The sequence below is a fragment of the Pelophylax lessonae genome (assembly GCF_965119305.1).
Source record: "Pelophylax lessonae genome assembly, chromosome: 2".
Classification (NCBI taxonomy): Eukaryota; Metazoa; Chordata; class Amphibia; order Anura; family Ranidae; genus Pelophylax; species Pelophylax lessonae.
Window position 1 is genome coordinate 742,759,478 of NC_138769.1, and position 14,214 is coordinate 742,773,691.

General features: G+C 43.3%; 1 protein-coding gene across 1 annotated transcript in view; it reads left to right on the forward strand.

Annotated features, from left to right (window-relative positions):
- LOC309548362 (uncharacterized protein) overlaps nucleotides 1-14,214 on the forward strand; it is a gene marked incomplete at both ends in the record, with an annotated part of 275,124 nt that overhangs the window by 225,407 nt on the left and 35,503 nt on the right. The window contains one exon of the mRNA XM_082248300.1: nucleotides 1,133-1,807. Within this exon, the coding sequence (XP_082104426.1) occupies nucleotides 1,133-1,807 (675 nt within the window). The remainder of the gene's footprint in view (nucleotides 1-1,132; nucleotides 1,808-14,214) is intronic.

A 14,214-nucleotide genomic window follows, 5' to 3' on the forward strand; every position in this document is an offset into this window, starting at 1 on the left:
AGGTATTCTACCACCTACGCCACCATAAAGCCTGTTGATTAACACACAATACACTTGCCCTACACACAATTCCACATTCCTTCAGGGATAGTGTAGTGAGTTACACAGTTTATCAGATAGTGCCATCCAGTTCTGGGCACCGGTCCTCAGGAAGGATGTGCTGGAACTGGAGAGAGTCCAGAAAAGGGCAACAAATATAATTAGGGGAATGGAGGACATCAGCTATGAGGAAAGACTACAAGTATTGAACTTATTTTCTCTGGAGAAGAGGCGCTTGAGAGGGGATATGATAACAATGCACAAATATCGTACTGGTGACCCGAGCATAGGGAACAAACTTTTCAGATAAAGGGAATACAATAAGATACGGGGTCACTCACTAAAACTAGAAAAAAAAACAGTTTAACCTTAAACTACATAAGGGAATCTTTACTGTCAGAGCAGTAAGGATGTGGAATTCTCTTCCACAAGCAGTGGTATCAGCAGGGAGCATCGATAGTTTAAAAAAACTATTAGATGGGCACCTTAAGAAGAACAACATACAGGGGTATACAATGTACGGTTAGCAGCAAACACACACACACAGATTTAACTGGATGGACTGATGTCTTTTTTTCTACCTCACTAACTATGTAACAATGGGGCTCCTGTTTGGCTGTCATATTACAATAGGCCCAGCGGGAAGCAGTTAATAATAAATGTTAAAAAGGAAGCAAGTTTTTTTAACCCTTTTTTACAGAATTATGACTTCTGTTTTTTTTCTGCACAGATGGATTGATGAACCATTTTTTGGTCATGCTTGTCTTGTTACAACAATACAACAAAGTTACATGAGAAGCAAGCCATATGGATGTTATAAGTGACTGAAAGTCTTTATTGCAGTTCACCGGAAGATTCACACAGGACACAAGACCTATCCGTGTTCTAAATGTCATGAATGTTTTGAATGCTCTTCAACATTGATCCAACCTCAGAGGACAACAAACGAGAAGTAATTTTAGTGCTCTGGAAGTGACAATGTCTTTACTGTAAAGTCCAACCCATGTATATATGAGAAGTCTTTTCAGAAGATATTTCTTGTTTGGAATGTGATAAAGGTTTTACAATGGAGGGAAAAGGTATAACACACCAGAAGGTTCACACTGGAGAGAAGCCATATCCCTGTTCTGAATGTGACCAAGCTTTTAGGCGGAAGTCAAATCTTGTCAGACACCAGAGGATTCACACTGGAGAGAAATCATATCAATGTTCTGAATGTGGCAAAGCTTTTTTACAGAAGTCAGATCTTATCAGACACCAGATGATTCACACTGGAGAGAAATCATATCAGTGTTCTGAATGTGACAAAGCTTTTACACAGAAGTCAAATTTTATCACACACCAGAGGATTCACACTGGAGAGAAGCCATATCAGTGTTCTGAATGTGGTAAAGCTTTTACACAGAAGTCAGATCTTATCAGACACCAGAGGGTTCACACTGGAGAGAAGTTATATCAGTGTTCTGAATGTGGCAAAGCTTTTACACTGAAGTCACATTTTATCAGACACCAGATGATTCACACTGGGGAGAAGTCATATCAGTGTTCTGAATGTGGCAAAGCTTTTACACGGAAGTCACATCTTATCAGACACCAGGGGATTCACACTGGAGAGAAGCCATATCAGTGTTCTGAATGTGGCAAAGCTTTTATAACTAAGAAAGAGCTTATCATACACCAGAGGGTTCACACTGGAGAAAAGCCATATCAGTGTTCTGAATGTGGCAAAGCTTTTACAGTGAAGTCAGATCTTATCACACACCAGAGGGTTCACGCTGACAGGAAACCATTTTAATGCTTTGAGTGTGACAAAGATTATACAGTAAATGCTGTGCTAATGTATCACCAGAGGATTCATAAGCTTCAGCTGCAGAGAGAAAACTCTGGAAGAAGGAGGAATAATAAAGGATTTGCGGGTGTCCCATTCGTTTCACAGCCCCAATGTCATCCCACAAGCTAGGGAAGACGTGAAAAGATAAAATGTGACTTTAGAAAAAAAAAAAAAAATCTGTGAGCAAACTGGAATGTAATGATTGGATGCACTAACTGTAGTGCTTATGTCCATCAGACTTAAACCTAGAAGGCCTGTAAATATGATAACTTTTTTATTTTTATTTTTTCAGATAAGTATCAGTGACTGAACTGTTTTCCTCATGATTCTCATCTTTTTATTTGTTTATGGAGCTTTGACTGAACATGTAATGCATTTTCATCATTCACTAACTGAGCTGTGTTCCCAAGTGTTTTCTTCCTTGTCTGAGAGAATACATGACCATCACTGCCTCAGTACCAGAGACTAGGATGGGATCCAATGGCATCTTGCCAAGCCTCAGTGGGAGAGTCCATTCCAGGTTCTTCTGACTGTTGATACACCATATGCCAGGCTTTGGGGCTCCAGCTATGCTCACCTTATCCAAACTTCCTCTCCCATGATCAATGCCTCCTTTCCATGTTTCATCTCCTCTCATGGATGACAGCTTTGCAGGCAGGTCTGTGGTTGGGACACCAGCCAGGGAGAAGTCTCTGTTCAGTAAGAAAGTAACTTTCTAAGCTGCTGTAGGCCTTCAACACTGACTTTCTGCTGTTTATGGGATGCATTTAACAGTACCATTTAATTTCAGCTGGCTACTTTGTGTTACATTTGGTTCTACTGAAAGTCTCAGGGATTCCATCTGGTGAAGAAAGAATGTCCTTGATATATTCTTCCTGTGTCCAGCTATTATTCATCTCCATAGACTATTCACACAGCACAACGGCAAGAGCTCTGAGCTTACCAAGTGTGAAGTGTGTGGTCACATTCTTACCACTTTTGAGGACTGACATTCCTCCAGTTGGGGTTCAACTGTGACCTTTTTTGCTGCCTGACCCCTTTTTTGCATTTTTTGCACACGTTTAAAAATCATTTTAGACTTGAAAATGATGTAAAACCCCCAAACATTATATATTTTCTGAAAGCTCCCTAGAGAATAAAATAGTGGTAGTTCAAATTTATGTCACCCGATATTACCTTAAAGGTATAGGAAACACAAAATTTAACCTAACGTGAACATTAGGGTGAACATATGCAATAAATTACCCACATGTTTGGTAAAATATAAAAGATGTTGCGCTGAGTAAATGGATACCAAATTTGCCAAACCTTAAAGCGGAGTTCCACCCTGGATTTTTTTTTTTTTTTTTAATACCCCCGGGACAGTCAGGGCTAGTGCATTCCACAATGGCTAGCCTCTGATCTGTCCCGGGTTGCACTTACCTGCAAGACGAAATACTTACCTTGCAAACGTCTTGTCCAGCGCTGCCATCTCAGATGTGGGCAGCTTGAAGCCAGCGCGTCCTCTTCGGCGTCTTCTTCCGCCTTCTGTGGTCCCACGATGCTCTGCGCCGGCCCCGACGTCACTTCCGGGTCGCGCGCGTCACCCCTCCACAGCTTCTGGGCATGCCCAGAAGCTGTTTAGAAGGGGATGACGCGCGCGACCCGGAACTGACGTCGGGGCCGGTGCAGGCGCAATGATTCCTGGGAGCTATGACGTCCAGCTCCCAGGAATCATTGCAGAGCCAGGAAGTGACGACGGGCCGCGGCCGAGGAAGGAGGAAGAAGGAAGTAAGGTAAGTATATTTTCTTCGCTACGAGGTAAGTAAAAAAAAAAAAAATATGCGATTATCCATTTCTTTTTCAGGTGACCCGGAGCGAGAAGATGGAGGTAAGTATAAAAATAGGGTGGAACTCCACTTTAAATTTGTGTGTGCCTGTGAAATGGCAACAAACTTCAGTCCCCTATATTTTCTTTAGGCAATGCTTAAAAAGCCCCCTACATGTATCAGTTTAGTGTTATGGAGGAGGTCTGGTGCTAGAATTAATGCTTTCACTCCCGTGTGCATGGCAACCTGTGTATTGCAATCAACATTTTCATGCGTAGGTGCCCCGACGCATCCGCTTACGTTTCTACGAGCATATAGGAAGAGGGCCTCAAAATTTCTTCGGGGGGAAATTTTATGTGCTTGGGTGTAACCAATTTTTTTGCAAAAAAATAAAAATATTTGTAATTTTTGTTTTACTTCCCTTTCATCACATAGGGGACAATGTGATGTATTTTAGGTGACAGTTTTTTTAACCACTTCTTGACTGGAAGGTTTTTCCCCTAATGACCAGGCCATATTTTTCAATTCAACACAGCGTTAAATTTAACTGACAATTGCGCACTCAGCCGTTGCTGTACCGAAATAAAATTGATGTCCCTTTTTTTCCCCACAAACAGCGCTTTCTTTTGGTGGTATTTGATCACCTGTGTGATTTTTATTTTTTGCGCTATAAACAAAAAAAGAGCGACAATTCTGAAAAACAGAAAACAAATTTTTCACTTTCTGCTATTTAACATTCTCAAAAAAAAATTTAAATATCAAATTTTTTTAACATTTTAGGCCAATTTGTTTTCTGCTACATAATTTTAGTAAAAAGAAAAAAATCACTATAAGCGGATTTTGATTGGTTTGCGCAAAAGTCATTGCGTTTACTAACTGCGGGAAAGATTTAAGCCATTTTTATTGTTTTTTTTTTTTTTACTAGTAATGGCGGCGATTTTTAGCTGGACTGCGACATTGCGGTGGACAGATCGGACTGCCATTTTTGACAATTTTGGGGGGACCAGTGACATTACTACAGAAATCACTGCTAAAAATATGCACTGTCACTGTAATAATGACACTGGCAGGGAAGGAGTTAACATTGTGGGTGATCAAGGGGTTAAATGTGAGCCTAGGGGTGTGATTCTAACTGTGGGGGGGGGGGCGTGGTTTGTGAAATAATCTTAGAGACCTGTGATCCTATATAGAAGGATTACAGGGGCTCTGTGATCATTCCAGGGAGAAGAATGGTCAGCTGTGTTTACAACATCTGACCGTCCTCTCTCAGCGGGGATCGGAGCCGCCTGACCCGTGCATTGGCTACCCCGTTGCTGAGTGGGGCAGGAACGTGCCGGCGGCAGTGTGTGCGCTCGCCCCCCTAACTGCAGGTGCGCAACCGATGTAGGTCTACGTTGGTTTGTGCAGGAGAGCCACACTGCCGCAGTAAAAAGGTGGCGGGTGGTCGGCAACAGGTTAATGAGTCCTGCAGGGTCTAAAAGATCAGTCATTAGCAAACAAGTTTTTGTTTTTCCGAGTCTCCCCTTGTAACATTTTTATTACTTGTTGATCCTCCCAGTTGATCTATTTTATTCTACTTCCTATTGAAGGTTTAGCAATTTGGCAAAAAATGGCAGTTGGAGGGGTTGCTTACTGTCAGTTTTAATTCATATGGAGGTTTAACCCTTAGAAAAAACCCCTGTTGCTGTAACTGCTTTAGAAGCATTAGCTGAAGTTGGGCTTTTTCTGTTGTGTGTCTTACTTACACATAGTTACATAGTTAGTCAGGTTGAAAAAAGACACAAGTCCATCTGGCTCAACCATTTAAAAAAAAAAACAGTAAAGAAAACCCAATCATACAATCCCATATACACAATCCTATACCCACAGATGATCCAGAGGAAGGCGAAAAACCCCAGCAAAGCATGATCCAATTTACTACAGCAGGGGAAACAATTCCTTCCTGATCCCCATAGAGGCAATCGGATATTCCCTGGATTAACTTTACCTATAAATCCTAGTAGCCATTTATATTATGTACACCCAGGAAAGAATCCAGGACTTTTATAAAGCAATCTAGTGAGCTGGCCAGAACCACCTCTGGAGGGAGTCTATTCCACATTTTCACAGCTCTTACGGTGAAGAAACCTTTCTGTATTTGGAGATGAAATCTATTTTCCTCTAGACGTAAAGAGTGCCCCCTTGTCCTCTGTGTTCACCTTAAAGTGAACAATTCAACGCCAAGTTCGCTATATGGACCCCTTATGTATTTATACAAGGAGATCATATCCCCCCTTATGTATTATACATGGTGATCATATCCCCCCTTATGAATTTATACATGGTGATCATATCCCCCCTTAATCTCCTCTTCTCAAGAGAGAATCAATTCAGTTCCTTTAATCTCTCCTCAATGCCTCTTATCAGTTTGGTTGCCCTTCTCTGCACTCTCTCCAGTTCCCTGATATCCTTTTTAAGAACTGGAGCCCAAAACTGAACTGCATATTCCAGATGAGGTCTTACTAATGATTTGTAGAGGGGGAAAATTCTCTCTCTCTCTCTGGAGTCCATGCCTCTGTTATACAAGAAAGGACTTTGCTTGCTTTGGAAACAACAGCTTGGCATTGCATGCTATTATTTAGCTTAGGATCTATCAGAACACCCAGATCCTTCTCCGCCATGGATTCTCCCAGATCCTTCTCTGCTATGGATTCTCCTAGATCCTTCTCCGCTATGGATTTCCCCAGATCCTTCTCCACTATGGATTTCCCCAGATCCTTCTCAGCTATGAATTCCCCCAGATTCTTCTCAGCTATGAATTCCCCCAGATCCTTCTCCGCTATGAATTCCCCCAGATCCTTCTCCGCTATGGATTCCCCCAGATCCTTCTCCACTATGAATTCCCCCAGATCCTTCTCCGCTATGGATTCCCCCAGATCCTTCTCCGCTATGGATTCCCCCAGATCCTTCTCAGCTATGAATTCCCCCAGATCCTTCTCCGCTATGAATTCCCCCAGATCCTTCTCCGCTATGGATTCCCCCAGATCCTTCTCCGCTATGGATTCCCCCAGATCCTTCTCCGCTATGGATTCCCCCAGATCCTTCTCTGCTATGGATTTCCCCAGATCCTTCTCCCCCTAGTATGTATGATTCATGCATATTCTTACCCCCAAGTGCATAACTTTACATTTATCAACATTAAACCTCATTTACCCCATAGTTGCCCAATGAAACAGTGCATTGAGGTCAGCTTGTAAGTTGGAGACATCCTGTAGGGAAGTTATTCCACTGCAAAGCTTGGAGTCATCTGCAAAGACTGAAATGCTACTTTTAATCCCAGACCCAATATCATTTATAAAGGTATTAAAAAGTAAGGGTCCCAACACTGAACCTTGGGGTACACCACTGAGAACCTTACACCATTCAGAGTAAGAATCATTGACCACTACTCTCCAAATTCTATCTTTTAGCCAATTTTTTATCCAATTACAAACTGATCTTTTCAAGCCTGTAGACTTTACCTTACACATTTGCTTATAATCTATCTAAGACTTCCCTGTACAGGGTGACAACGCTGCTGTGTAATGTTACTGCAGAATGATGGGGGTTGTCACCCTGTTACAGAAGGTGGGAAAATAACAGATCTACAGACAGGATAACAGGTGATAAAACGATGTTGCAGAGGGAACTCTGGGAATGATAATGACAGATTGCATTACACATTAAGCTAGCAGACTTCTTGCTGTTGGTCTTATGTATGAATTGTGTTCTGATATTTACTGTCCTGCTGTAAAAGGTGTAAATGATTGCCCTCATCTTTCCTGTAGTAGCCGGGACTACAAACTCATATTAGGAATATTAGGATGGGTACCTACCCAAGGGGGTCACCTTTTTGGTTTTAGGAGAAACATTTTGCATGGATTCTTAAATTCCATTAATGACACCGACAAGGGAAGTCTCACTTACCTCGCTAACAATAGGAGAGCCAATCACAGGCCAGTAACATTTCATGGTTTCTCAATGTAATTACAGAATGTTTAATCCCGATTTGTCCAATAGATTCCTAGTCCTTCCAGATAACATATTCTTCTTGTGTGGAAGGAGCACCCTAAAATGTCTTCCCTTCAATTCCCACCATAGCTGTACTTTAGGTTATGTTGCCCCTCCCATATCTGTAAGGGAAAGCCTCAATTTCTCCCAATACTCCCCTGGCCTTCCAGTGAGAAGAAACATTTTCTCTGGAGTGGAAATGTTTTATGCAGTGATCCCTTCATAGACGGGATGGGGAATCTAAGTAATCTAAGATAATTAGGATGAACCCGTGTACTGGAGTCATGGATCAGATAACCAATGAGACCATTGATGTTATAGCAGAGCTGACAGCAGAAGTGTCTCCATCACCTAAGGTGGTGTCACAGAACTGCATGGCTGCTGACTATCTCTGGGAAGCTCAAGGTGGAGTCTACAATCTGGTGTCACATAGAGAGTGTTGTACATTTATTTTATATCATGAGGATCTCAGAAGGAGATATCTACACAAGGTAAAGGAGTTCCAACAGACACCTGGGTGGGAGGAAGAGGGATCCATTGTCTTGGATGGGTTTAGTTGGAACTTGGTTGAGTAATATGGTGGGTTTCCTTCCTAAGCCATTAGTTGTTACTATAGTTGTGATAATAATTTTCTACATTGGTGTGGTTCTTTCTTTTACTGCCAGAGTTGATTGTACATTTTTTATGCACATGGTTAAATTCACATTTTTAGGCCAGATGATTATTTAAAACTCACAAACATTTTTTTTTTCTCAAAGCAGAGACTCTGGAGAATAAAATGTTGGTAGTTTTAATTTTTTATGTCGGAGGATATTGGCACAATTTTTTTTATCAAATGCACATTTTCTGTAAAAAAAAGAAGCACTGCAGATAATTTTAGGGCACACAAACACAATTTATTACCCAATTTATTTGGTGAAATATAAAATATGAGGTTTGTGTCTTGTATATAGATACCAAATATGTCAAGCTCTAAAAATTGGATGGACTTGTGAAATGGTGACAAACTTCAATACCAAAAATGTCCCATAGGTGACGCTCTAAAATCCTTTACAGGTCATCAGTATAAATAGTTATCCATGAATGATGTCCCTAGAGTTATTCCTCTCACTCTGGTGTGTGCTGCGATATGTAAGATGTGTCGTGTGATTGTTGTTTTCCTACATAACCGCACCCAGCACTGGCGTTTACTATATGTACACGGGGGGGGGGGGGGGGGTACATTTTTTTTTTGTGTGTTTTTATTATTTACAGTGTGATACTTTAAGTTTGTTTTAACTTTTCCCTCAACTTTATTTCTATCACATAGGGGGTTGATAGCCCTTCATGTGATAGCATATTGCTGGTCACAGGTCCTCTTTAAAGAGACGTTAGACCCCAAATGTCACCTCTGTACCCCAAAAAAGATGGTCAAGCACAGATTGGAGTGAAAGGGTTACACTAATGTACATCTGCCAGATCTGTATCTGAGGAGACCATAAAAGCAGCATTAGAAAGAAATGTGAGCATGGCTTCAGTCAGGCGATGGTCCTGGTGGTCATGGTCTTGTTCTCCTTCAGGTCCTCTAACCTTGTAGATGGTGACATGGACTTGTTGTGTGGGAATGAGCAGGAGGGGCTCGGGGTTATCTTCTACCCAATGAGCTTGTTATGGATAAAAGATGAAAGTGTCTTCTGGGAATTTACAGGGATTTGGATGTTTAGAGGGTTACATAAGTGGGCAGGGCTGGTATTAATGAGGGGCGTGTCATATGGTAATCAGTTTCATAGCATAGATGATAAAAATGGTATAAATAGATCCTTTAAATGTAAACAATCTATCTCTGTTCTTCTGTTGGTAAAGTGTCACATATATATGATTAATAAAGTTGGATGATATTTTCACAGCACAATACTGTGGTCTGGGTTCTTCTACAACACATCCACCCAAAAATGTAATATTCCAGTTATAGGAGTCTGGTGGGATGGGTGACAAGCTGATTGTATCTCTTAGGTCCCTTGTACATGGGGGGTCCAGTCCCTGTGTGTGCAATGCTGGCGGTATAATACACCTGGTAGGCACAGGTACAGCGTCCACCCCCGCTGCCTGCAGCCTGTCAAAGTCTACACTACAGCTGGACTGGGCTAAATGCTGCACCACGTTTTCCTCCTGTTTAGGGCACTCTGTGTTCAGGGAGAAATGCCCGTCATCCTGATCAGACAAAGCATAAAGCAGATGTAGGCAGGTGCAGTCTTCTTCTTCCACTGTAGGTGGCGCCCAACCAGAGTGGGATCACAGCCTGGAGAGGAAGTCAGGGGAAACGTGGTCTCTCTGTGGCTTCCTGGACTCAGTGTGTAATAAAGGGTCCACTTGAATCCTGGAGCCATTTATTAACTGTTTTTTATTTTTTTGTTTACATGTTTTAAAAATCATTTTATGGCCTGAAGATTACTTAAAACCCCCAATATATTATATATCTATTGACAGCAGACACCCTAGAGAATAAAATGTTGGAGGTTCTAATTTATTTATGTTACATGATATTAGAGCAATGCTTTATAAAAGGCAAAATTTTAGTAAAAAAATACATTAAAGTTATTTCTTGGCACATAAATGCAATTTAACCTCTTTAGCTTCAGAAGGTCCCCCCCCCCCTTCATAAAATATCCAATAAAATCTATTTTTTTCATTAATTTAGGACAAAATGTATTTTTTTGTATCAAAGACATGTAGCAGAATACAATACAGTCTACAAACTATGGGATATATACTGGAATTTACACAGCTTTTACTTTCTGACTGCCTATCACATTTCTTGAAGTACTAAAATGCCACGGCAGTACATAAACCCCCAAAATGACCCCTTTTTGGAATGTAGACGCCCCAGAGATATTTGCTGAGAGGCATGGTGAGTGCATGGAAGATTTTATTTATCGCAATTTTTGAATATGACAAAAAATTGTTTTTCTTTTTTGTACACAAAGTTGTCACTTTAATGAGATATTTCTCACACAAGCCATGGATATATGTGGCATTACACCCCAAAACACATTCTGCTACTTCTCCTGAGTATGAGGATCCCACATGTGAGAGAGGTTTTGGCAGTCTAGCCACATACAGGTCCCCAAAATCCAATGACCACCTTCAGGCTTTCAAAGGGTGTATTTCTCTTCCTCACTACCTATCACAGTTTCAGAGGTCCTGAAATGCCAGGATAGAACAAACACCTCCAAATCGCCCCCTTTTTGGAAAGTAGACACCCCAAAGTATTTGATAAGAGGCATGGGGAGTATTTTGCAGATCTCATTTTTGTCACAAGGTTTTGAAAAATAAAAACAAATAAAATAAAAAGTCCATGCGGCGGCCTGCCTGTGTGATATAGCGGCAGCAGCTGCTGCTCTCCCTGTCAGGCTTCACCAGTCCAGCACTGTGCAGAGGGATCATCCCATCCAAAGAGGGATCTCCATCCAGGTGCATGATAAACACTGACATGTGGTTTGGATGAGTCTTTAAGTATCTGATTTTGTGAGTACATAAACGCATGTACATGGGAGTAAACACAACACAATGTGACTCTGGGGACAAAACACAAGTTTGTCTCCTTTGATCCCCTGTCCTTCCCAATGCTAAAAAATGCACTGAGAACGCATGTAAACGCACATGTGGAAATTCATGAGAAACGTGCAGTTCCTGGTGTGACCGGACCCTTACAGGGAAAACTTTTATTTGGGGGTGACGTTTGGTGACAATGTGATCAGTTACACCCACTTATGTTTTATTTCACCATTACTTTTCTTTTATATCAGTGTTTTCACTTCAGTACATGAAATAATCTGATATCTGAGGGAAATCTGAGAGCGATATGAAGACTTTGTGGCGTTATATTGTATGTTCATATGTCTGTGTGTACATCAGACCGAAAAGAGGGACAGAGAAATATGGAGTCCTACAAGGGAGAGTGATGGGAGATATGATAAAATACAATCTCATTACCTCCTCCACTGATACTTCCAGCAACGTCTCCTCTATAATTCCTCCCACATGGAGCTTCCTGTCTGTACCTCACTTCCTGTCTGTACCTCACTTCCTGTCTGTACCTCACTTCCTGTCTGTACCTCACTTCCTGTCTGTACCACAGTTCACTTCCTGTCTGTACCTTACCTCATTTCCTGTCTGTACCTTACTTCACTTCCTGTCTGTACCATATCTCACTTCCTGTCTTCCAGAGAGATTTCCTGTCTCTGTATAAGTGAGATCGCCACCTTGTGGAGCTCAGAAGAACTGCAGCCACAAGAAATATCACATGAAGCTAAAACCAAACTGTGTACAATTAAAGCAAGATTTATTAACCTCTTGACCTCTGAAAGGTTTTACCCCCTTCATGTCCAGGGCTTGTTTTGCAATTCAGCACTGTGCTACTTTAACCACTTCAGTTCCGGGAACTTTTACCTCCTTCCTGCCCAGCAGTGTTGCCAACCCCCCCGGAGGGAAATTTACTGGCAGAATGTCCAAATTTACGGACGGCACCAATTTTTTACTGGCATTGCAAAAATGTACATAAACAGGCTGTTTTCAGTGCTAAACCGTGCAAATATCAATACTAAAACTATAAACATGTAGATAGTGCTATTAGCAATGTGTTCAGGTTAAACAAAAGTCAAAAACCATATTTCTCCATTTACATGAAGATCAGATTAATATAACCCAGCCAGCACAGTGTTCCCCCATATATCAGAGTGTGCAGGATTCCCCCTTACAGTGTAACTCTGACATAAAGAGGAATGCTGCAGATCTTGATTTAAGGGGGAACTCTGATTTAAGTGGGTGCTCTGGTGACCAGAAACCGCCTTATATCAGAGTCCACTGCATTCCCCTTTACATCAGAGTTCCCTTTTATATCAGGGTCCGCAGAGTTTCCCCTTCGCACTGTAAGGGGAGAATCCTGCAGACTCTGATGTAAAGAGGAACGCCAGGAACTCTGATGTGGGGGGCAATCTGGTGACCAGAGACCACCTTCCACAGAGTGAATACATTAAGATATGGGGGGTTACTAATATAGAGGGATCTTTATATCAGTGACCCCCCATCAGACTGGTCTGGCGGTGCTGTCACTTACCTCCTCTCAGGTGCACTGTGCAGGGCTCACTCAGACGGCTCTGGTCTCCACTCTGCAGGCCCCACACATCTGACTTCTCCCGTGACCCCCACCCCGGCGGCGCTCTCACTCTTGACTCCTCTCCAGTGTCCAGACTCCCCTGCAGACATGATAAAAGACGAGATGGTTAGAGACTGCGGACATGGTACAGGAGGTGGTCAGAGGTGGCAGGTGCGGCCTGGCGGGGACTGGGAGCGAGGAGAGGCCATGGATGGAATCCTGGATGGATGGATTCTTCAGCAGCCCTTCCCTGGGCTCAGGCCAGGGCTGAGGGGGTCAGAGGTGGCACTGGCAGGTGGGGCCTGGGGGGGACTGGGAGGGAGGAGAGGCCATGGATGGAATCCTGGATGGATGGATTCTTCAGCAGCCCTGCCCTGGGCTCAGGCCAGGGCTGAGGGGGTCAGAGGTGGCACTGGCAGGTGGGGCCTGGGGGGGGACTGGGAGCGAGGAGAGGCCATGGATGGAATCCTGGATGGATGGATTCTTCAGCAGCCCTGCCCTGGGCTCAGGCCAGGGCTGAGGGGGTCAGAGGTGGCACTGGCAGGTGGGGCCTGGGGGGGACTGGGAGTGAGGAGAGGCCATGGATGGAATCCTGGATGGATGGATCCTTCAGCAGCCCTGCCCCCTGGGCTCAGGCCAGGGCTGAGGGGGTCGGAGGTGGCAGGTGGGGCCTGGGGGGGACTGGGAGTGAGGAGAGGAGACTAGTAGGAGCCTAGGAGGAGTACTCACGGTCTGGAGAAGAAGATCATCAGATGGAGTCGACGAAACTCGAGAGACAGTGGATGGCCGATGGTGCTGGTGTCTGTCTGTGCCAGGCCAGCCCAGAGATGGATGGATCCTCGTCGTGGGGGGACGCCGGGGTGGGAGCTCAGCTGGCTGGTGCAGCTGCAGACAGTCCTGGGCTGGTCGGGTCGGTCGGTGTCCGTCGTCTCATCTGACTCCTCTCCACACGCGGTCCACCTCCGGCAGGCAGCAGGCTCCTTCCTCCTAGCTTGCTTGTGCGCGGTCCACGGCGGCAGTGGAGGGAAAATTATATGCAGGCCATGTGGGCAGGGCACAGGTGGGGGAGGAGGAGATGATGAGACTGACTGTGAGTGACCGAGAGGCGAAAGCCGTGCATGCGCAGTCAGTTTGTCTCGCCGCAGCCGTCGTTTTAACGGGCACTTTTTTCCTGCTACGGGAATTTGCGGGCAGGAGAAAAGAGCCCTGATTTTACGGGCTGTCCCTAAATATACAGACGGTATTTTCCACACAAATAGAATGTTATTTTGGTAGTATTTAATCACCACTTGATTTTTTATTGTTTGCTAAATAAATGAAAAACTACAGAAAATATTGAAAAAAAAAAGTTTTTTTTTTTCTGTTACTGTTAA